This window comes from Phycomyces blakesleeanus, assembly GCF_001638985.1.
Source record: "Phycomyces blakesleeanus NRRL 1555(-) unplaced genomic scaffold PHYBLscaffold_34, whole genome shotgun sequence".
Taxonomy (NCBI): domain Eukaryota; kingdom Fungi; phylum Mucoromycota; class Mucoromycetes; order Mucorales; family Phycomycetaceae; genus Phycomyces; species Phycomyces blakesleeanus.
The window spans coordinates 23,078-47,697 of record NW_017265164.1 but is presented as its reverse complement, the minus strand read 5'-3'; the positions used below and the strand labels follow the sequence as shown (position 1 = coordinate 47,697).

The following is a 24,620-nucleotide window of genomic DNA, read 5'->3' as shown; positions in this document are numbered from 1 at the left end:
AATATTACATCAAATCATGCAAGTTACAGTGTAATTGTGTGCCTATCAGAATATAGCAGTAGGGAAGGGTTTGATAAAACTTGCGGGGAGCCCCCCCCCCCCCTTTCCGTCCTTTCGGGGGGGGGGCACCAAAGTTGGGGGGAGCTCTTCTCCCAAAAAAAAAAAAGGCTAGTTTTAGTTAAAATTGGTACTCCATCGCAGTTCGATTTAAACTAAAATGAAAGTCCCATTTTTTTTAAAAAAATCTATATCAAAGTTAATACAGATTTTTTTTTAAAAAAAAACTGTTTTATTATTTTTTCACCCCGAACACTTTTTTTTCTGACAGAAATTTTCACCACCAATATGAATCATCCCAACAATAACAAGGTCGCTGAAAGAAGCACCCACGCTACCAGAACTCCTAAAGCTACTCCTAAAGCTCATAGATCTTCCAACTGGACACCACTCGAAAACCGCGCCTTGTGTTCAGCCTTTATTCGAGCTTCAGATAATGAAATTGCTGGCAGCAACCGTAGCTCTAGCGACTTTTTTAACGATGTATTGAGCCAATATCTCTTGGTTTTTGAGGAAGGCAGAATTGATCTTCCAGTTACGCGCAGCGTAGCCCAGATCCGTGCTCGTTGGAACATTATACAAGCTGCGGTTATGAAGTTCGTTGGAGTATTGGAAGACGTCCTCGCCCTTAACGAAAACCGAACCACGTTTGAAGATAAGGTAAACCAAAGAGATAAGTCATAATAACAGGACATAATAGGCTAACATATAACAACAGTATCAAAAAGCGCTCCGGTCGTATGAACAGGAGCATGCTTCTGGAAAAACGTTTATGTTTGAGGATTGCTATAATATCTTGAAGGATCATCCAAAGTGGAAGTCGATTATAGCTTCCAAGAACGGAACTGCCGCAGATAGTGTAGCCAGCAGTGTAGCTGTCGTTGTCTCTTCAACTGCTGAAGAGAATATAGCGGAGAATTACCGCCCAGATGGCCGTAAGGCTAGTAAGAGAAGAGCCACCGAAGGGCCATGCCTGGCAAGTGTCATTGAGGAACATCTCAAAGGCGTCATAAGACTAATGGAAAAGCGCCAAAGAAGCACTGATAAGAGTAAAAGATGGGACAGACTGCTCGTTTGTCGCAGTCAAGACTACGAGTTGATCTTGACTGATACCTCTTCGATAAAAGATGCTAAGGTTTTAGCTTTTATTACCTCGAGTAAGAAAAAGGCCATTGAACGTTTGGAGAGTGGTATATATGACAAGTTGGATAATCATAACAATTATTCAGAAGAAGAACAAGACGAATAAATATATATATATATGTGTGTGTGTTTATCCCAAAAGTCTTCTTGCTTTTAAAAGCTTTACAGTGAGTATTTTATTTATTGCTTTTGAGGTTCCAATGGTGATTTATCAGGTCTTGTCTTAATTGCAGAGACGAATCAGTGTCTCTGATTTCCCTGCGTCTTTCAAAGAAAGCATTGAAAGCATCGACACCCGTGTCTCTGCTTATAGTGGCAATGTCTTCAGGACGATAAGGAGAAAGATTCTCCAATCCACTCACACCGCGTTCATCTTCTACTATCATGTTATGCATGATAACACATGCACGCATTACCTCAGTGCAGTTGCTTACTCTGCAAAGTCTTCCGGGATGGCTAAGGATAGCAAAGCGAGACTGCAACATACCAAAAGCTCTCTCCACATCCTTTATACAGTCTTCCTGTTGAGTGCAAAAGTACTATTACATGATATATATATATATATTTAGTAGAGTATATATTCATTTTTCGTTGTTTATCTACCTTTTCCTCGGCTGTAATGGCCTGCTCAGGTGCTGACACAAGGTTGCTATGGCTAGGGTATATTCCGTCAGCAAGGTAATATCCCATAGTATATCTGTTGTCATTGATGTCAAATGGTTTGTTATGGCTCGTCTCGTCGGTATATGACCTAAATACAGGAGATCTGTCCAGAACACTGATGTCATTGGGTGTTCCGGGAAGGCCAAAGAAGCAGTGCCAAATCCAAAGATCATAAGAAGCGACAGCTTCGAGGATCATATTGGGCATCTTATCTTTGGCTTTGTTCGGTCCATGGTAATTTGTTGGGAGGTGCTTCCATGTCCAGTTCATACAGTCAAGTGAGCCGAGCATCCCCGGAAACCCTCTCTTTTCGCCTTCTTCGTAGAGTCTTTCTATGTCGGCGAGCGTAGGGGCACGCAGATATTCTTCTCCAAAAACTTCGCACACTCCTCTGCAGAAATGACGCAGGCTCTCCAATATTGTGCTCTCACTCATCTTCATGTCCTCTTCAAGAGCAATGGCAGGAATTCCAGTAGAGAGTATTTGCATCGCAGCCGTTGTCTTTTGTAATGAGTGCAGTCCAAGCTTTCCGGCTGCATTCTTTTTCTGCATGAAGTATTGATTGTGTTTCTCTAGAGCTTCGTTGATTCGCAAGAATAAACATTTACTCATTCTAAAATTATGACGGAATTTGTCTTCGTGTTCTGAGCCTTCGCCGGAAAAATAATCGGTCATAAGTTTCTCGTACCCGGCCAGGTAATCTCTGTCAATTGTTGTATGTCCAAATACAGAGCCTGCTTTTGGTGCTCTTTCTTCAAAATCTAAAGCCACCAGTGCCGCAATCCTCATACATTTTGTAATGATAAATTCATCAAGTTCATCCTCATCATCTTCTTCGTTGCGTCTCTTCAAGTAGTTTTTTAGTAGTTTCTTAGAGTTCATTGTTTTTAAATAAATTTTTAGAGAAGTTCTTTTTTCCCCTGAAATCAAAGAGATAAAATTGAAATGCTAGATGGAGTGGCTTTGTTTTAGCTAAAATGGCGGTGTTTTTAGTCAAAATAGGATTTAAACCACTACTGGAGATAATATAAAAATTCAAAAACAAAGAGTTAATCTCAAATACTATAGATCAAACAAGTCAATTTGTTCTTCAACAATTGTGACTTGCAGAGACGTATTTGAAACTAACGTTCCCATGGAAGGAGGGAAGGGGAGGAGTAGGTGATTAATCAAATTTGCATTATCCTTACTTTCCCCCTTCTCTATTAAGCTTAGATTTCAAAAGTGACCTTTGGCAGCTTAATGACAATATGTGTAAAAAGTGAAGCAACATCTATATCTCAAAAAAAAATACATATTTTAATCTTGAAATTTGTAGATATTTCCTAGAATTGAGTCATCTTTTACGAAAACCATGCGGTTGTAATTGTCTATTTTGACGTATAGTTTAGAGTCATCATATTTAGCTGTAGGCGATATGGGGATAAGCCGTACCCAGTCGAATTCCTGCTTACATAAAAGAAAAATATATAAGTAACTTGTTTAAAAACTAGCAAAGGCATATAGATATATATATATAAGAGTGTTCATTGATTCAAACCTACCAAATCATACTTCCATGGTGACGTTATATCATCATGACTAAAATAAACTTTTGAAAACCCAAGTTTCTTATTTATAACAAATCTTCCAGGAAGGGTAATAACTATCCAACCACAGCCAACTATTGTTGGGTTCTCATAAAATTCAAATGGCATACAGTGTGTATCATCAGTTATTGGATCATTATCGTAAATTTCCTAAATAAAAAAAGCACAAGTTTATGACAACTATATTAGAAAAGTATAATGTGCAGTAGTAATAAAAACAACATATACTTAGTATATACCTTTAACGAAACCCTGAACTTAAAGGAATCTGTCCACCCACTATTGCTAACAACACGCATTCTCCATTGAACTTTGTATTCTCCAGGAGGAACAGATTCTAAGTTTCCAATCATCTTAAGTATATTAATCAGAATATACGATTAATCAAATGTTTATTATTGTTAAATTCATTAAGGGTAGTACTTTAATTGAAATTACCTTGAACCAACACACTAAATTCAATTTGGCTACATGACCATAAATGCTAGACTCAGTCTCCTCAGTCTCCCAATATTCTGTATTCATGTGTGATATCTCCATATCATCCACAGCAGAAAGCCTTAGAGTAGCTACACAAGAGTCATTACAAAATTAAGATAGAAATGATAGCTTGATCAGTATTATGATGTGCTTGCTTGCGTGCGTGCGTGCGTGCGTACGTGTGCACATATTCAATCATCACTAAAGCATCAAATTTATAAATAACCATAAGATGTATACCTTTTTTGAGATAATTCTGCTTCCATAATGAGTTGGCGCTGTATTTAATAACGGTATCTTTATCAGTCGTAAACCGAGTCTCGTACATTGCTTTCCATAGTTCTTGATCAAAGCTCAACTGTCTAAAATTATGACAGGTCTATGTAGTAATTAGAGTTTGCTATATATTGATGCTGCGGTAGTTACCATGCTAAAGTTCTTCATGTCATATTCGCTGAAGGTGGACACAATCAGGACAATTATCTCAAAAGGAAGTTCAAAGATTCTCGACTGCTTTAAAGTAGACACAAGCATAGTACTGGCTGTAGTAGTGGTAGTAGTGATAGTATAAAGCTTGAAATATAAGAAGAGAAAGACAGATGCTTTTTGATGGCAGTGAATAAAAAAGAAATCCAGCGATAACTATTGCGCGCTTTTAAAACCATTCGGGGATGTCACCGATCCAAATGAGCGTACAAAGGCTTGTGCCAAAATGACACTGCATATTGTATTACAATTTAGGCAGTTTATATATAAAAAGAGGAGTTTTTGTTTAAGTAAATTTATGCGCTGCGACTGTTTTATTTGTGCTTCCGGGTATCTTCTTTTATATATATCTCAAGTAGCACAGCTTTATTTGTTCCTTCTACCTTGTCACTCTTTACTTTCTCCATATTTAATCACCATTTAAGTCCAATGAGGTCTTTCTTTTTTCCAACATTATGTTTTATCTTGTTTCTTTTATTTTTTATTGCTGCTGTTCCAGTCCTTCCTTTAAACAGCATTTAGTTGTATGTATTGGCTTTCGCTTAAAGTCAGTTAAATATCAAGAATATGTGTGCTTACCATGTTTTTCCTTTTGGATAAATCCACTGATTATATCTGTCAGCTGTCATCCTGAATCTTTCGAAATCAATCCCTAAACGCACCTTTATTATATTTAGTTGTTTCTTTGGTTTTATAACTGAGCTCTAGTTACACTTTATGTGGTTTCTACTATATGACCCAGTTTAAAACTCTTGCCCTTTTCGTTTACTAAATAGAAAATTATCTTTAGTAAATTACCAAAAGCGCAAATAGGCCTATCATTTAACTATATAAAAATAATAAGTAGAAAGAAGGGAAAAGGACAGAATACAAGCTTATACTTAATAAATTCGGTGAGCATACACAAATTTCGCTATTATTCTATACTTCTGCTACTAATATAGTATTTGGTTTCAACTGCATCGTATGTACTCTCATACACTGACTTATTAAGAGCTACGTATTGCTTTATTCTTTAATAATACTAGGATTTTTTTCATAGATTACTTATTTCAGTGTATTATACTCATATAAATATTATTCAATTAAGTCTCTATAAAGAAGTGTCTTTAATAAGGTCATCACCTCTCAGCTATTTCTACCTCTTAAGGGTAAGTTTTCAAAACTATCCTCGTAATTTTGACTTTAGTTCATAATATATCATCATTACATATTTTCTATCTTTAGGTTTGACATTAAAAGACTGGTTTAGATGAGATAATAAGGAGATAACAATCAAAATACTTGAATATATTTCATACCCCATTTTTTCTGGCAAAAGACAAGTTACAATGTTTATAGGCCGCTGCTGCTGCCTATAATACTTTGGATAATTGACAGCAACCTGTTTTTTTTGTTGCCTTAGATAACAAAAAAAAGAAGTATTTGCTCATCGGGTTTAGTGTGGTGATAGAAATCAGGCACACCTTTGCTCTTAAAAAAATTGAGATACTTTAAATGACTATTAAATATATAATTAAGATTATATAAACCTGATAGCAGTAGTCATATAAGCTTAAGCGTCCTGCATGCTTCACCATCATAATCGCATTGATTTTGGAGTCACATCTCACTCTTAACATTTACACTGTCTGGTGGCGATTGATGCACAGCAAAGCTCCTAGCAGACAACGGCTACTTAATTATAACACAATAGAGGTATATGACCCACAATGTCTTCTACGTGATGACCTTGAAGATGACGAACACCCATTCTGAGTACGTTTTTGTAAAAAAAAATTGGCATCAAATCACAACCAGGTTTCTGGACACTTCTGCCTCTCTCAAGTTTGACTGCCTCCTCCCCCTCCCCTATTCTCCGCAGTCGGTCAAAGCCCGCAATACCACTGTACCATCATATATTGTTCTGGGATGCACTCTTGGTGCTAAATGGGAAGCAGCGATCTTGGGGGACGGGGGTAATAACACCGCGCAATTTAAGGTGACTTCTAGTCCGATGTCCGGTTAAAAACTGTCTTGAAGAACCCCCCGTCCCCATCCTTTATAAGCACACCCCTGTCCCCATTTTAAGATCATTCGAATTTCCCAGGGAAAATAAAAACGCCCCCTTTTCTAGTCATTGACATTTAGTTGTAAGAACAAAACATAATATTTCCAAATAACAAGATACGATGCCTTTTTTACGCTACGTACATTGCATACATTGCATACATTGCATACATGAATCAAATAAAAATGCATATATAAACACAGTACTCTTTTATTAAACATGAACACCAACTTCGTTACCCTCATTAACAATCTGTACTCTGCTAAAACAGCCTTCTCATTCCCAGAGAATGGTTAACCCGACAAACAAAGCGTTTTGGAGGCTGTAAACAAAAATGCTCTTTCTAACAACTTTACCGTCAAGATTAAGGAGGGGAAGTTTACAACACTTCATCTTGCTTATTCAAAGGCAGGTTCCTATAGGGATAAGTGTAACATCAGTGAGGAAAAAAGAAAAAAAAATCCTCTAACTCTTCCCTCACTGGATGCCCCTTTCTGTTGAGATTCTCCTTTAGAAAGATGAGCCAGAGATATCTTCCCTTGTCTTCCCGTGGTGAAAATTAGCATTGTCATAACCACCCCATCACCCCAAACAACCTGGCTTATACTCACCGAGAAAGAATGTCTCTCCTGACTTTAGAAGATGCCATTATCGCAAAGACAATGCTAGAAAGACATGCCAAGAGTCGTGATGTTCAGAAAGCTACAAGAGATGAGGTCACAGGAATGAGAAAGCCGAGAATTAGTGATGTCAACAACCTGAAGTATAGCTTTACTCGTGGTGGTGAATCATCAATTCATAGCGCCACTGAGCTCATTAGAACTATTGAAGCAAAGGGATCTTCTGCTAACAATTCAATGAGAAAAATGGCCTCACGCATATTTTCTTTACAAATGAAACAATGATAAAAAGAAACTGTCGTTTTCTTGAGGTTCTTATTTCGGATGTCACTTACAAGACTAGCTGCGCAAAAATATCTTTGGTTTGTGTAGAGGGTGTCAGCAACCTTGGTGAAGAAAGATTAAAGGGCTTTCCTATTGCATTCGCGCAGGTTTTCGATGAGACAGAGACTAGCTATGCTTGGTTTGTAAAGTCGTTGAAATCAATCGTGTTGGAAAGAATCGAGGACTGCCCTACCTTTGTTACAGAAAAGTGCAAGACATTAATTAATGCTCTTGATTCTGAGCCCCCTGTGAACAAAAAGCTTCTCTGTGGCTGGCACATGATAAACAACATTGCCAAGATGGCAAAGAAGACTATGAAGGCAGGCGAAGACAGGAATACGTGCACCAACTTGATCAACGGCATGAAGCTTGGAGACAATGCTGACAAGTTTATGCAGAAAAGAGAACTTTTCAGATAGTTGGCTTCTTATGAGGATCTCAAAACTGAAGGACTGTCTGAAGATGGTAAAAGTGACAAAGTGAAAAGTTTTGAGGAGTACTTTGAGAAAGAGTGGATGAGTTTCAAAGAGAAATGGGCTGGCTACCTCACCAGTAAGTTAAAGAACTTTGACTGTGTGACGGTACAGCGTGTTGAGAGTGACCACCGTGCCTTGAAAAGGAGTATCTCGACTCTCCAGTCTTTGGACTCTTCGTTTGAGAAAATATGTTTATATCTCTTGCAACTCGAGGGTGACTACCAAGATAGTAGACTGGACAAGGAGTTGGTGATCGACGCAAGAATCCTTGGTGACAAGCGCCTTTGTGAATTGGTCAATTCGGTTTCCAGAATAGCATTGTTCACGATTCACATCAAATTTGAAGAAGCTACCGTTGTTGAAGTATGTTACTGCAGTGAAAACAATGTTTGGTCTCCCTTGCCGCCATACTCTGCCAAGACATCAGGCCCTCACGCTTACACATATTCCTTAAAGACGGGTTCTCTCTTCTGTCCTGTCATTCCATATTAAGGAGGTAGAGAAATTGGAAATTATAAGTACTATGGCAATTGAGAAATAATTTCCGTGAATGAAATTAATTGCACAACTTGAGCAGCTGTTTAGACGATCTGAAGGAGAACAGCAGGTCTGTAACCTGATGCCGAAGGTGAACAATCTTATAAATAATGCTGATAATTCAAAGGATCACCCAGAGGTTTCCTTTCCTTTGGGGTGAAATTAAAGATCCTGGAATACCTAAGTAAGTCAAAAGAAAAACTGCTCTCCCAAAGGACTTGTCCGTCACAACCACAGACATTTCCTTGCCAAAAAAAAATAAGGTAATGAGATAACATACACGTAATTGCACAATCTAATACAAATGGTTTTTATTTACCTAGAGTGAAATTAGAAAGATCTTAAAAAAAGGCATTATAGATGTGATGAAGGAACTCTTATAGGACAAACCTCGTACAAAAAAGTATGTTTTATTGATTTTTGCAAGATTACAATATAATATATACTGTTTAGATCATCCACAGCGGTTTATGTAAACTCGCCAATATGTAAATTTAAATAGAAAATTTAGATTTTTTCATCCACAATGGTTTGTCTAAATAGATATTTTAGCCAATTTTTTTAGACAATTTTTTAATGGATATATCTAAATTTGGCGCTTCACTAAAACATTCACGCAATAAAAAGATGCGATTTCAGATTTAGATAAACCGCTGAGAATGCTCTTATAAGCAATCTGATTAAGATATTTGTCCAATCACAGACGTGACTTTTACCGTAAAAGATGTGAAACAGGAACGACGCATAGTTTTTGATAGATTTCTATCTTATTTCAAACACTGAAGCTTGGATATTTTGTAGTATTTCTGAAATAATATGTACATTTACACATTTAAAATTTGAAATCAATTGATTATGTTTTGGTTGTATAAACAAGGAAAATATACACTTTTTTCACGTTTTTAACCATCCGAGATAGACTATTGTTTGCTAATAAATATATTTTATACATAATAATATGAGCTTAAAACTTTTACTGAAACATTTTTTTACTATTTTTTATTGATACAACGCACTTTAAAGGGATTTTTACTAATATTTTCAAATTGTTGCTGTCGTTTTTTGTTCAATATTTCACAAATGAATTGTACAGGGCTTTTGTAATTCACTCTTCAAAAGCGATTCAAAAAATATTACAAAATCAACAAGACTAGCTATCATATTCTCATATTTTTATCAACCTTTTTGAACAAGTTATAATTTTTTTAAAAATGAAAAAGAAATGGAAAAAAAAGTTAAGGGCAAATCTTCTTCCAAATTTGCATGATTTTTCTTTGTGAATAAAGACAAGTGATTATACTGGATGGGAAGAGGGTGCTACACACAGAAACGCTGGATGTTTGCCAGACAGGTTAAAAGTAGTAACGCCTCTAATTTACTGCCGGACTACTCAATGCTAATTTGTGTAATACCCTGTCCCCTAAGATTTACGTTTATATTTTTCTCGTAGTGCTTATTTTATATTGTGGTGTGTATACCACAGCTCCCTTTCAAATCTTATTCATATATCCCAAATAGTATTTTGCCTCTAATAAATAGCACTCACAGTATCTATTTTCCTCAATATTGAAATACTAACCCATAAACAGTCCCAAATATCTCAATTAGCAAGATGGAACCAGAGTTTGTTTGTGGAGTCTGTTTTTCACTCAATCGTGGTATGAATACCACACTATTTATTAGCTTTCTATATGTGACCTGAACTAAAACCAAGATTTGTACATCAATTGTTTTGGTGCTTGTCAATATATCATTCAACAACAAGTGGTTAATGGTATAATGCTAAACAGAACAAACGATCGATATATTTATCTTTTGTCTTTTAGGCTTTGCATATATATATATATATAATATGTGGATAACAAAGGACATCAAAACAATACTTTGAAGTTGTTGGTTTTTAAAGGTATAGCAAATTCAGTTCGAAATATGTTTTTTTAGACTGCGCCTCTCTAATATTAAAACGGAACACATCCCTTATAGCTGAAAGGCCATATACGTAGGTCGGTGTAACTTAAGCACGGACACTGCTTTTAAATAATCCAAGGAGTATTAAATGTCAATCAGGTACAGAGTGTACTTCTTTAACACCTTTTAACAGTTCTTTGTGAGTACGCCTTTGATGGCAAAACACTGCAGCTTTCTGACATCATCATATGTTTACATCTACATCTAATCATCGGAGATTGATTTACATGTCAAACCATGGGAATAAAATACGCCATAGAATGTGGGCGTATTTTTTCTCTCTCTTTCCTGTATTCATACCTATGGTGAGTACTGTACTATTGGCAGCATACATAGAGTCTATTCAAACCACAAAGATGGCTATAAAAAACGACCAAAAGTAAGTATCAGCTACAACGTATGAAGATAATAGCCACCTTACGTTTAAAAATCTCACTTTATTTTATCAATGGCTTTTTATTCTATTTTGACTATATGCACTTTCCCAAGACAATACGTCTGTGCTTCTTCTTTTTTATATGACTATTTAGCATACATTGCACGCTTTTATGAGCCAATATTAGCCTCATATTACATTTGGGTAGATGTTTACAGGCGTACATGGCAAGATTTATTTACTGCACTCATCTGTTTTTTTTAGTCTTTCAAAAACCATTTAGGCATCTTTACGCGCGTTTTAATAAGTGTGGTCTACACATCACAATTGAGTGAAGAACAGACCCCACAACCAAACGCTGGTTCCTTCTTGCTAATGAACCTGGCAAGTTAACAATCTCCGGAACTGTTACACACCAGGCACACGTACACTACACACTCATACAGTGTAAACCAACCATTACACAACAGGGATTTGAATTACAGGGATTTGAATAGTAGCAGATATAAACAATATTATTTTTGTCTCTTTAATAAATAACACTCTCACAGTATCTACTTTTCCCATTATTGAGATACTAACCCATAAACAATTCCGAATACCTCAATAAGAACGTACACGTGTAGAGATATATACAATTACAACAACATACACACGATATCTTTAATACAACAATTTAAAGGTAATGTAATACTTTTTTTCTTTACATTTTTAAACACTTTCGCGCTTATGGATAGAGACCAATGATAAGAACATTATTTATAATAACTAGCAAATGCTAGTATAATTACCAAATAGAAAAAACACTTTCTCAAGTCTCATACATCTATAAGAATAATATCTGATTATACAAAAAGACCAATACGCCAACAAACTCCTACTAATATCATTAGCTAATAGCCAGAATGTTTACAAAAACACGTTCTTAGGTCTCATTTACATATAATTATATATGCAATTTAAATGATTAATTTCAATATGTCCCGTTTTACGTTTAAACCATCTACTGACTGTTCATCTAGTAGATGTTTATACTCTACTCTGTTCACGGTTTCCAGCATTCCCAAGGTTAGTAAAGATTATAATTAGATAGATATATTTTGATATCTAGAAAAATGCTAGCATGATTTGAAAATACTTTATCTGAGGCTTCATACATCTATAAGAATTTTATATAAAAAGACCAATGATGACAACAAACTCCTGCTAAAACGACCGGCTAATAGCTGGGATGTTTACAAAAACACGTTCTGAGATCTTGCTTATACATATAATGTTATTATGCTCCGTTTTACGCTTAAGCACTTTACTGACTGTTCATTTAGTAAATGCATATACTTTACTCGATCCGTGGTTTCCAACATTTCCAAGTGAGGTATACGAATAAGATTTGAAAGGGAGCAATAGGTATTGTTAGAGTGCTGTTTATTTAAGAAAGATAATCATAGCTGTTTATATAGACATTTGGTTCCCTAATTTAAAATCTTCGTCGGTTAATGGTTGGTTATCACTGAAGCATTGTGAAGTGTACGACTGCCTGGTGTGTAATAGTTCCGGAGATTGTTAACTTGCCAGGTTCATTAGCAAGAAGGAACCAGTCTTTGGTTGGTGTCTATTCTTCACTCAATTTTGGTGTGTATACTACACAGCTCACAAAAAAAGAATGAATACAAAAGTAAAGTAAGAATTCATATTTTTTATGAAGACAGACCACAATATGAGCTGTAAAGATTTATTACGGGTGGTACCAAAAGGGTATAATAGTAGCTATATTATCAAAAAAAAATTAGTGAATAATAAATGCTTGAGTAAATGTGTGTTTATTGCCATATATATAGTAATATATCTTACCAAAAAAGAGATATAAAGCTTGACAAACAGCTTGAAGTCAAAGACAGTTAGTAAAGAAGTAAAAGAAAGAAGCAAAAATAAAGGAAAATGTTTTACCATAAATTTGTGTCAAAAAGTACAAAAGAGAAAAGAAGAAAAAATAGCTTAACTTCAAATGCATAGATTCTAAAGAATAGCAGAAGATAAACAATAAAAAAACGTTTTATTTACTCAAAGATATATACCTCTCTAATGTCAAAGTAAATGTCTATTTTTTTTATTGATCGGCGACAGTGAAAAACACTGGCCAAAGTAAATCTTGGGAGACATAGTATGTGTTATATCCTATATAATTAGCTTAATGGAATTATTGCCTCCAAAAATAAAAAAAATCCCCTCGGGTTGAGATATTATCAACTTGTCTTTTTTATTCAACCGAAGTTTCTCAAAGTAAAAGCATATAATCTTTGTAGTATAAAAGCGAATAAAAATACTGATTAATGCCTGTATGTGTCTAGTAATTACAAGTAAACTAAAGTATTAAGATGAGACAGAATGGGGTGCCTTGAATAGTGCAGTGCAGTGCAGTGCAATAGTCAAATCTATTAAAAGTAAATTAATAATAAAATCAATTATTATCGATATTTTCTTTAAACAAACTTTTTGGTCCTGCTATTGAAATTTGATGAGCTTCTTTTTCGAAAAATATAAAAATAAAATAGAAGTTATCTTTAAAGATGATCTCTATTGATTTCATTCCTTGTTATATATATTGAGCACAAATGAAATGATATGCTTAGTTAGATGATACCAAAACACTACTAATGCTGTTCACCGGCGTACGAGGGAATTGTCGAGGAAGTCGCAGCACGTCATACAAGATTCCAATTGTTATTCAGCATCTGTTTCTTAATTTTTTACTACAATACCCTGCCCATTTTTATTTCATTTCTGTTAATGATTTGTTTCATTTTGGCTATAGAAAATGAGCCTTATAAAGTATGGTCGTTTAGTACATCCTTTTTTGTAACTAGAACCCTTATTTTAGAAATTTTGTCAATTCCCTTGACAATTACATGGTCAAAAACACCATGTAATTGTCGAGGGAATTTACAAATATATCCATCCGGAATCGAATAAATTGCTATGAAAAGTAATTTTTCTTTCAATTCTCTCGTCCGCTGGTGGACAGCATAATATGTTGGGGTATAATATGCTTCGATGAAAAATCAATAGTGGAAATATTTGATTATGGCTGAGGTTTATTGCTGATATATACAACTCAATATATATGTGTGTAGGAATAAAAAAAAAGTGTTCGGAATTATACCTATAATACTTTCAAAGATATATCTTGGCTTGAAACAATACTTCCTACAATATAATATCTTTCACCTTGGACCTCGGTAAACGGGATACGATATCCGCTAGCACCGAATTATTGGAACTGATAAGCAAAGATTAATGAATTGAAATAAATAAAGAACGCTGTCGAAACGCACAGGCCCAGTATATGGTCTTTAATAGACATATCTATAAAAGGGAGACCTTTGTACTTCAGTAACACCGACCCCAGAAAAGAAAAACGAAAAGAAGTACAAAAGATTCTGTTACTCAAAAGTGATCAATAAGCTTTATTACGTTTTAATATTTAAAGAGGAGCAATGAAGTAAGATAAAGAGAATAAATATAAAGTCCTCCAAAGATCAACTGAAATGTTTCAGTACAACAGCCATAGTCTAAAATGGACTTGAAAACTATCTCACCTTATCTTTTGCTTCATTTTCTTTTTCTTTTATTTTTGTTTCAAATGACAATACTTCATTAGCCTGAGACTCTTTTACTGTCAGACTATTCTTTATTTTACTGTTTTGGTTCCTCTCAAATTATATGTTACTACCTACATTAAGCTTGAAATCCACTTAAAATTAAAAACTCTTAGACGAGTAGTCTGAAAAGATCGTACTACCCATTTAAGATTAACTGTATTTCGCTGTTATATATACAAAGGAGGTGTTTCGATTATGAGACTCCTTTAAAGATGTTATATCCAAGAATTAGTCTCAACTGAATTGGTCCATATACAGAAAACATTTTATAAGCTTTTGGATATGTCAAGTCATCTCCCTCTTTAATGACCCTGAAAAAAAAAGAATTTGTATTAACCCAGTAAATTGTGTGGCTGTAATGTAATTCCTCTGCACTTTTGAGAGTTATATTCCATGAATTGATTGAGCATATTGAAACAAACCTATCTTTTCTATGTTGATTCTGATGGTAGTCATAAATTAAAACTATAGAGTAAAATAACATAAAGTGTGTTGTACTATACTGTGCTTTATTAATCTTATAATTAACTAGGAGAAAAATTGGAACAAAATCCTCCATATACAGATAAATTTCTAAAATATGATTTTAAGCCTTTGGTCCCTTGTAATTTTATTTTATTTTATAGTTCTTATTACTGATAATTTTCTTCAGACTTTTTCGGTACCAAATATTACCCTGACCCTGGCCCTGATCCTTATTTTGGCCAGCATTACTATGAATATACCCGTTTCTTTATTTCTTTTTGGGTTTTCGAATAGTAAGCTTAGACTATTTTTTATCTACTATTTCTTTTGATCCTTTACGTATACAACCCACGTGGCTTTTAGAAGAAAAATAAAATTGCTTATCAAAGTGAAGTTTAATTGGGACTCGCAGAAACACAGTTTTATCCGCAGTAAATTCCTGTCTCTTTTTTTTTTAGCTTTGATGTAACACTATATTCTGGCTGTTTCTAAATCACAACGTTTGTCTCTACTAAATTATGGTAGCAAAAATTATTTGACACTTTATAGAGATATGGTATCTGTTTATTTATTCGAGTATAGCGTGTTTTCCAGAAAAACTGGCTCTTTTTGTACCTTTTAAATATATATATAAAAATGTAGTAATAAAGTCGATTTGTTCTTGGTAGCTCTTTAAAATATATCTTAATGCGTAAATTAGTACTTCAATTAAACGAGTAATACTTTTCACAAGCATTACACGTTTTTAAGCACAAATTATGTCATATAAAGATATATATATAAGTATATACTTATATATATCATTTATTCAATTTCCTTTGAAAGAAGGAAAGCCGTATGCCTAAAATAATTCTGTCTTCTGTCTGTCACACCAGAGAATATGAAATTGTATTCAATGGAGTCGAAGTTTGTACATGAGATAGAGTTCTTTCTTTTTTTTTAAAATATACAATAGGGTTTAACAATTTAGAAAGGTTTTAGCAACCACTAGCAAGATTCAAATCAACTTACTTGGTAGTCAGTCAGCTAGCTAAATAGCTTGTTTTTGTACATCTATTCTGTGTGTGTGTAGCGTGTTACCCATTTGACCAATTTGACTTATTTGATGAAATTGTGGATTTATAGATCATATTTATAGATTTTTTATTTTCTCGATTTGATCTATGATAACTCCCCCACACACACTTTGTATTGCCTCCTTTTTTTTTGGAAAACAGGTTCATCTATCCATTCCCTCGGGTGGCTATAATAATAAAGGGTCTTTATATATATATAAATATTTGACTCAAATAAGTTCGGATTACGGTTCCATTATCTTTATTAAAATGCGCTTTATTTCTTTTTTCGATTTGTTTGTTATTTACCGGTTTTCAGGGATTAAGAGAGGGAAACAAAACAAAAAGTTTAAAAAAAAATACCCAAAAAGACCAAAACGAAAATGTACTGTCGTACTTTCTTAAAACATTTATCCAACAACAACAATATCCGTAAAGAAAAAAAAGCAGCTTTCTTTAATACGATTTTATTAGTCAACATCTAACTATTACTTTGGATTGAGTCCCAGAATGAATACGTCTGTGTTCGCGTATTATTCCTTGATTTGTTTCTTCTTTTTTCTTTACCTTTCTTTCTTTTAATATCTATAGATTTATGTATTACTAATACATATAAAAAAATTGAATAGACTTTTGACTTTATCTATTTTGTTGTTGTTTTTTCTCAAGTAAGAACATTTTACTATTGACTTTGGCATACCAAGCCCAAAGAACTTTAACAAATTATGCATAATATTATTATAATGCTCTCCACATTATTAGCATTTCTTGTAATCAGATTTCTTTTCGTTATTTCTTATTTATTTATTTTTTGGCTATTGTGAAGATCTATAGTACTCATATAACTCTAGCACTATGCTAATTGCTAGCCATAGCTTGATTAGCAATAAAAATGTATCAAAATGGATTTTTCTGGCAGTAAAGAAAGAAAGAAAGAAAATGAGCAATCTAGAATAGATCCAATGTAAGCAAAGTGCCACTCCAATGCAATTACCGTGCATTGAATGGAGAAGCCCGGGAAAGAAAAAAGTACAGGGCAAGTCACAACTGACTAATTCCGACAAATGTTAAAATAGATTGTGCAACTACCGAATCTATTTATTTTATGTATATATATATATAAGAAGATCCAAATGAACAATCAACGCACATCTCTCTCTCATTTTATTTATATTTTTAGATAATACAAACCTTCTTTTCTTACTACTGCTCAAATTATCCTTGAACCCTTTACTTTCAAGCACAACATCTAAGCATATTTTCTTGATTCAATTGAACACCAGATCGTTAATGGATATAAAGCCAAATACAGTACACTGCATAGTGAACAACCTACACACCCTCTCTTCACAAGCAAAAGTGAGCAACGTACAAATTGTCCTTGAAAGTTACAAATGGTAAGTGTAAGTAGCTCTAATGTATATAAAGAATCAGTAATAAAAAGTTATTCTGTCAATGCGCATTATTTAAAGCCTGTAAATTATTTATATGTGTATTCATTATTATTATTGTCTGTATATTTTCTCTAGTACAATAACAGTAAGTCGATATTTGCATATACATGCATATCTTAAATTAAATATTGGTTATATTAACTCTGGTCTTAATATATGTATAAAAAATCTTTGTATTCATGTATTGCTATAGCTCTCAAAAGACTCAAACCCTGAAAGTGATGTAAGCCCCGCGAAGCCAAGTCTTGGGCTTTTTTTTTCGTGCAACAGTTTTTTTTTCAGCCTCCTCCTCCTGTACCCAGAAAACTAATATTTATATATCTACTTAGCAACTCTGTGTCGAAATCATCTTACAGACGGTCGGAAATAAAGACAATATACACAAATTACCGGACTCACTCAAAGCAAACATTGTAATCGAAATTGTCACCACCTACACTGACAAGAATCTAAAAGAAAAACATAGAACCGAGTATGACAAGTGTAGGTGAATTTATCAAATTCTACCCAGTAGCACACAAACAAACCTTAATATATATATATACAAACATTTCTAGTGAGCAAGAATAATGGGCAAGGTAACGCACACACTTTCTTTCTCTTTATTTGCTTTGCTCTGTACTGATATACTCATCGACTTACAATAGATGTATACAAATGGAAGCTTTCAAATCTTCACAAGTTTCCCGAAACATCTTGTATCGATACTTCTCATATCAGTGTCCATGTTAGGCTGGAAGATATTTACAGCCAGCCATTGAATCTTATATCCGAAACCACATCTCTATATCCTAATCCATCAGACACATATGACATACGAATTAGAGTAATTGAAGATGAAAACGAAAATGAGAACGAAGAAAAAGAAGATGCACAAACAGGTAATTTTTTAAAAGAAAATAAAATCAAAGATAGCACCAAAATGGCTTACTAATTGGTGTATTACATAATATATGTATATATCTTTATCAATAAAGTGTCAAAGAGTCGAATGTTTTATTGCCACAAGTATCTCTTGACTGATATATCTGATTGGTTCAAAGACATGCTTTTGAGCAGATCAGACAGCACTGGTGATCTAAAGATAACCATTCGAGGTGTACATCCAGATATATTTGAGAAGCTGTTCACATTCATGTATACATCCAGATACGATGCAAAAAGTGTCTATGAAGCTTCACAGGTCATCAAGGCATCTACTCGATTTCAATTTGGCTCTATTCGGCACCAAGCATTCCAATACCTACGGTCAAATATCAATAACGAGACTTTGTGGATCATCTGGGATTTGTCAGGTAAACTCCTTCTTATTATTATCTTCATTCTTCTATTGGAAGGCCAAAGTATAATAACTAAACCAATCCAAAAAAAAACAACAACAACAACACTTTGATTTCTTAGTCAGCTATGGATGCGAACAGGCTGTATGTGCCTGTGAAGACTATGCGAGAAAAGAATGCAGAACCTTATTAAGTGTTTATGGATGGCAAGATCTGGACCAAGAAAGCATAACAAAAATGATCTGTGTTGGCGGCCTACCTATCAGCATCACCAAGACTCTGTTACACACTACCCTTCTGGCCTGGAGATCAAGTACTCTTAATAGGATAATGTCCGAGTCGTCCAAGGCCAACAGTTCTTCTTCGGCTGGATCAGATAAAGCTGGGTGTAATACCCAGAGGTATTTCAAGGAACTACAAAGATATCCAAAATCAGAGGAAGAAGTTGAAAAGGTCTTTTTTGAGATAACCCAGCTTATTTGTTCGAGTGAGATTTCTATACATCGTGTACGAAAACAGACTAAAAGGGTTACTAGAGCAACCATACCACCATCTAGTAGAAAACTGGTAAGTATAGCAATACTTATATATTATGTATGGATTTTTTTTCTATACATTTACATCTATATTTATATAACTCTTGAGTTTGAGACAAGTACTTACCAAAAATTTCCCACTTTTATATATATGTATACATTATTATTATTATCACTATTGACATTATCATTATCATTATCATTATCATTGTTACCGTTATTACTACTACTACTACTACTACTACTACTACTACTATTATTATTATCATTTACTATTGCTCTTGTTATTGTTATTGCTTCTGCTGTTGTTATTGTTACTGCTATTGCTAATAGGTTTTTAAACCAATGTACTTTAATAACAGTGGACCCAAGAAACATTGCAAATCAAGAGACTCTTGATATAGATAGAGATTATATTAACCAAGGGGTTGTACCTCTAGTGTTAAAAACAAAAATTAGAGCATGAATATATATATATATATATATATTTAAATAGCATTTTTTCAGTAGAATTACTAGACACGTAGATTATATAAACCAAATTGACACAGCCTAAAAATATGTATAGATTACTTATTTAAAGAAAGAGAAAAAAATATTAAAAAGAAAATGAAAATAAAGAAGAAAATGAAGAAAAATAAGAGTAAAAATATACTCATTGCACTGTACATATTACAATAAATAAATAAATAAATAAATTATTTCACCAGAGAAACCACTGTTAAGTTTTTTTATTTATAGTTCCGGATAAACTACAATTCAACTTCTTTATGTTATACAATTATCATTCGTGTCCGACACTTTTCCTCTCGGGCACGACGTTTCTGTAGAGCACGAAAAATATTCTAAGAGCATCTGCAGCAGTAGCATTTCCATTAGCATTAATTTAAGTGCTCATAAGCCACATCTGAGGTTTAAATCAGTAAAAATATTGAGGGTAAAATATCAGTAGCATAATAAAAAGAAGCATTTAGATAATTATACTATCTGGTATAGTCTTCTTCACTAGTAAAATTCATTATTATTAGATATTTTTCTTTTATATTTAATATAAAAAATACAAGTTAAATGTTCTCGAGACTATCAGCTTTGTAGTGAGCATAATTTTTGTGAGATTTTTTAAGTGCTGTTATATACTATTATTCGATTTAAAGAAAAAAATAACAAAGAAAAACGATTTAAATGCTCGGCAAGTTTTTAAAATGAGCATCTATTTCCATGCTCAAGGTCATAAAAATCACGGAGCATGTAAATACATGCTGTCGGAAATGCTACTGCTGCGGACGATTTTTTTGAAAAGCATTTACAAAAAGCACTTAAATCGGGAAAAACTAAATTTAAATGCTACTGCTGCAGATGCTCTAAGCACCTATTTTCATTATGTAGCATCTATTTCTTAATTTCTTACTAAAATACATGTCAATTTTTATTTTCTGTTAACGATTTGTTTCATTTTAGTTATAGAAAGTGAGCCTTATAAGTATGGTCGTTTAGTACAGTAAAACACAGTATAAAAGGTGCACAAATTGAAAATTTAAGGCGTATAATGGAATGTATGTTATATTATGTAGAAAATGAGTAATTACAAAGGTTCCTTATTTTCACGTCTGGTGAACTGGTCTACAGAATGATGTATAATGTTGTAGTAGTCATCACTTAGACTACTGCACCCTTCCTCAATCCTGGTTAGGATTGTCTCGTTGTCTTTAAGATTTTTTTTATCTTACACTGTCCTTCACTACTTTCCGGAACATTTCAATAGGGTTAAGTTCTGTGGGGTATGCCGGAAGGTAAATGGATCTGTATTCCCTAGAGACGATGTACTGGCTCATACCTGCACTCTGGTGGATCGGTGCGTTATCCATCACCAGAAAGCTTCCTTCCATAGCGGGGTACTTATCCATCTCACCAAGGATAGACTTTACAAACATAAAGAAATGATCGATTGCTGTGGCCTTTTTACCAGACTCGCCGGAGGAGGGCTGCTTCTTGCTAAACTTTGGGTCTCTTAAGCTAACATAAATGACGCCCTTAGCCTATATCACCCCAAGAATGCTGAGGGGGTGGTAAAGATTCCCTTTTGCCCTTCTTGGACCAACCTCTTCCTTGTCGCATGTTGATGTCAAATGCTTACTCGTCTAAGAAAGCACAGTTCTTCATGCTGTTTGCATTCGTTTTCTTCAACTCATTTATCCAATCCTATCTTTCTTTGGATATTTTTTTCACTATTCTTTACTACAGGCTACTTGTACACCTTTTTTGAATGTGAGGTTACATTCGTCAATCATAAATCTCCTGACTGTCTCTCTCGAAACATTGATCTCACCAAAGATAGTAATGAGATGGTCCATCACATCTTTTACGTAGACGGACGCATTTTTGGCAACGAATTCCTTGATGCACTTCTTGTGCTCGTCGGTTAATCGTCTTTTACCGCTTTTCTTGCCACGTACGAATATATTATCCGGATCTTCGTCATACTTCTTCACCCAACGCTGAGCCACTCTTGGATTGATGTTCAGCTTCTTTGCTGCAGCATTTGCACTCAGCAACTTCTCGTCCTTCAGCTTGAAGAACCTTATAATATCTTCGTCACTATACGTGTTTCGCTGACGAGTAGTCTTGCCTTTTTTCGCTGGGGGCATAATTGGACTTCCTGCTCGATCGTCCGTTTGGCCATTCTAAATCGGATACATATTTAAATACACTTATAGTTATCACTTTGTAAAAAAAATACCTCTGAGACTTCTGGCAGTATATCTGTATTTTTCGATTCAAGACATCTAGAATGTGTTGATATGGTCTGGAGACCATGGCTGTTTTCATCAATCATTTGGCTCAAAGCTTCAGATCCGTCTTCATTAACGATTTTTCCTTGACCGTCTTCATAGATTAATTTAATAGAGGACATATTTTTAAGGTAGAAGTTTAGATAATTGAGAAAGGATGTATATATTGTTTATTTAACTACAAGCAAAGCTTTATGCAAGCAGATTCTCTTTGAGGAATTCATTCTCGAATTAATAAAGTCAGTCACGGCGTACTGCACTAAATCAAATGATACATACACTTTTTCCGGAAATTATTGGTGCAAAAATAAAAATCAATTTGGTGCACAAACAAAAATAAATTTGGTGCAAAAATACAAAATTATTTGGTGCAAAAATGGAAGGCACCAAATGCACCAAAAAAGATGAATTAAGCAGAGAAATGGTAAAAAAATTGCACAAAATTTTATCTTTGTTTTTGCACTAAATAATTTTTTATTTTTGCACCAAATTTATTTTTGTATTTTTGCACCAAATTTATTTTTGTTTGTGCACCAAATTGATTTTTATTTTTGCACCAATAATTTCCGGAAAGAGTGTACAAAAACTAATGTTTGTACTTTTAGAGCTTCTTGTTACTCCTAACATTTTGAATTTTTTTTTAATTTCCTATATGTACTTTATATATAAAGGGAACTCAATACACCCCTTGCATAATTTTCGGCAAGAAAAAATAAATAAAATGTACTTGGTATGTCACTTTTTTTGTTTTTCTAAAAAAATTAATTAAAATCTTAAAAGTTCGCCTTATATTTTCGAATTGTGCGACTTACAAATGTGTTTTACTATACAACATTTTCTTTCTTAAAGATAACCAAAACCCCCCAAAAACCAAAAACCAAAAACCAAAAAAAAATAAAAAAAATTGTTGGCTAATCCAAGTATTCTATTTCCAAGCTATGTAAAGTTGTAAGAAAAGCGATCAATTGTGTTATCTGTACTTCTTTTCTCTCAAAATAGCTTGATCAAAGAAAGAAATGCAATTGCCCATGTTTTTGAAAATAAATTTGGTCAAGAATATATTTTGTATTTGGTTGCTTTGTAGAAACAAGCTTTCTCTCATGTTTATTAGTTTAAAAAGTGTGGTTTCTTTTACGAATACGGCTGTGGTAATATTGTTGATGACAAAGAAAAAGAAGCAATAACCTTTGTTGAGAAGTCATTCCGATTGAGAAAACTGATCAATCCTAAAAAAAAAGTTTTTCAAAACCTAAAAAGCTCAATTTCAAGCAGTTGTTCCTTGTAATGTCGTAATAGAGGGGTCTGTCCCTAAGAAAGAAAGAGCTGTCCAGTATAATGTCTATGCTGATGAGAACCACATGATATATCTATATTTCTTCAAATCAAAGATAATGACGCCAAAGGAGGCAGCCAAATCCGCAAACGACAATTATGATACCTCGCTAAAATAGAAAAAAAAAAGCTTGTGGAAATGGCCCAGATAAGAACATACCTTTGTGGAAAATCAATCGCACCTGAAACAGACCAATCAGCCAATTAAACGATGAGAATAATGAACAATTGGTTAAGAGTTTTACAACAGTCCCTCGGCAGCTATTCAGGGCGCAACCGATGATTTGATCAAGTATATTGCAGGTGTGAGCATAAAGATATCAGGAGTAACCGAATAAATGAAAGAAGAATATACTCCCAGTTTGAAGGGCGTAAGTCATCATCCAAAAGCTAGAAATTGTGACACTACTCTTCTAATGTGTGTTGTATGAGTTGAGGAATGTATCTTCTAAAGAACTGCTTCTTTTTTGACGAATTTGGGTTTGCTGTTGATATGAATTGTAATAAAGGTTGATCTGCTTGTGGCTCACTAGTTATCTATTGATCTCAGATTGAAAAGGTCAAGTTGTAAACTGTTAATGGAGGTAAGAAAATGAATTAGGATCTAAAATAATTGTAATAGGAAAGTCATAACTTTTGTTACCTCTTTTTTTTCTTCGATTTTTTTTTTACTGTGTATAACAAAATTAAGCTTTATGCCGGTACAAGTTCAGATCGCCTAATCTCTAACAAATCTCAATGATTGCTTAGAACATTGTACACTAACTCAACACTTGTACTTTGCAAACACCATAGGTGGCTCAAATGGTAGAAAACAAAGCATAGCAGATTCACATGAGTGGCATAAAGCGCTCTGATTAAACGTCACTTGCAGAATTTTATAAAAGAAAAAATACAGTTAGTTTATCTGAAAGGAGCAAGCTAAATACATTGTTACTTACTAGAATATCAGTGCAAAATAAGATGGCGTACATACACAAACATCGGCACACGTTCAGATCGCCCAATCTCTAACAAATCTTGATGATTGCTTAGAACAGTGTGCACTAGCTCAATACTTGTACTTTGCAAACACCATAGGTGGCTCAAATGGTAGAAAACAAAGCATAGCAGATTCACATGAGTGATGTAAGGTAGCATAGATATTCATAAAAGTTTAACAAGCTTTATGCCGGTACAAGTTCAGATCGCCTAATCTCTAACAAATCTCAATGATTGCTTAGAACATTGTACACTAACTCAACACTTGTACTTTGCAAACACCATAGGTGGCTCAAATGG

The 24,620-nt window shown here is 34.1% G+C and overlaps 6 protein-coding genes across 6 annotated transcripts; 4 read left to right on the top strand and 2 right to left on the bottom strand.

Moving 5' to 3' along the window:
* Window positions 1-3,162: 3,162 nt before the first annotated feature.
* Window positions 3,163-4,529, bottom strand: PHYBLDRAFT_183766 (hypothetical protein; the record flags this gene model as incomplete). Its single annotated transcript, XM_018438830.1, has 6 exons — window positions 4,359-4,529; window positions 4,173-4,311; window positions 3,891-4,021; window positions 3,692-3,805; window positions 3,408-3,602; window positions 3,163-3,312 (listed from the first exon to the last, which is right to left on the bottom strand). The coding sequence occupies exons 1-6, from the start codon at window positions 4,464-4,466 to the stop codon at window positions 3,163-3,165; spliced, it is 837 nt and encodes a 278-aa protein (XP_018284667.1). The 5' UTR covers window positions 4,467-4,529.
* Window positions 4,530-6,120: 1,591 nt separating this feature from the next.
* PHYBLDRAFT_152171 (hypothetical protein) lies at window positions 6,121-6,426 on the top strand (the record flags this gene model as incomplete). Its single annotated transcript, XM_018432862.1, has 1 exon — window positions 6,121-6,426. The coding sequence occupies one exon, from the start codon at window positions 6,121-6,123 to the stop codon at window positions 6,424-6,426; it is 306 nt and encodes a 101-aa protein (XP_018284666.1).
* Window positions 6,427-7,088: 662 nt separating this feature from the next.
* On the top strand, window positions 7,089-8,380 carry PHYBLDRAFT_152170 (hypothetical protein; the record flags this gene model as incomplete). The annotated part of the gene is made up of 3 exons (XM_018432861.1): window positions 7,089-7,251; window positions 7,461-7,800; window positions 7,885-8,380. 3 exons carry the CDS (start codon window positions 7,089-7,091, stop codon window positions 8,378-8,380), a joined length of 999 nt encoding a protein of 332 aa, XP_018284665.1.
* Window positions 8,381-11,747: 3,367 nt separating this feature from the next.
* Window positions 11,748-12,023, top strand: PHYBLDRAFT_152169 (hypothetical protein; the record flags this gene model as incomplete). Its single annotated transcript, XM_018432860.1, has 2 exons — window positions 11,748-11,837; window positions 11,952-12,023. The coding sequence occupies 2 exons, from the start codon at window positions 11,748-11,750 to the stop codon at window positions 12,021-12,023; spliced, it is 162 nt and encodes a 53-aa protein (XP_018284664.1).
* Window positions 12,024-17,238: 5,215 nt separating this feature from the next.
* PHYBLDRAFT_152168 (hypothetical protein) lies at window positions 17,239-19,617 on the top strand (the record flags this gene model as incomplete). Its single annotated transcript, XM_018432859.1, has 9 exons — window positions 17,239-17,345; window positions 17,478-17,487; window positions 17,596-17,625; window positions 17,732-17,885; window positions 17,960-17,980; window positions 18,050-18,283; window positions 18,380-18,697; window positions 18,804-19,249; window positions 19,552-19,617. 9 exons carry the CDS (start codon window positions 17,239-17,241, stop codon window positions 19,615-19,617), a joined length of 1,386 nt encoding a protein of 461 aa, XP_018284663.1.
* Window positions 19,618-20,936: 1,319 nt separating this feature from the next.
* PHYBLDRAFT_152167 (Homeodomain-like DNA binding domain-containing transcription factor) lies at window positions 20,937-22,129 on the bottom strand (the record flags this gene model as incomplete). Its single annotated transcript, XM_018432858.1, has 4 exons — window positions 20,937-21,254; window positions 21,318-21,356; window positions 21,465-21,899; window positions 21,956-22,129. The coding sequence occupies 4 exons, from the start codon at window positions 22,127-22,129 to the stop codon at window positions 20,937-20,939; spliced, it is 966 nt and encodes a 321-aa protein (XP_018284662.1).
* Between the last annotated feature and the right edge of the window lie 2,491 nt (window positions 22,130-24,620).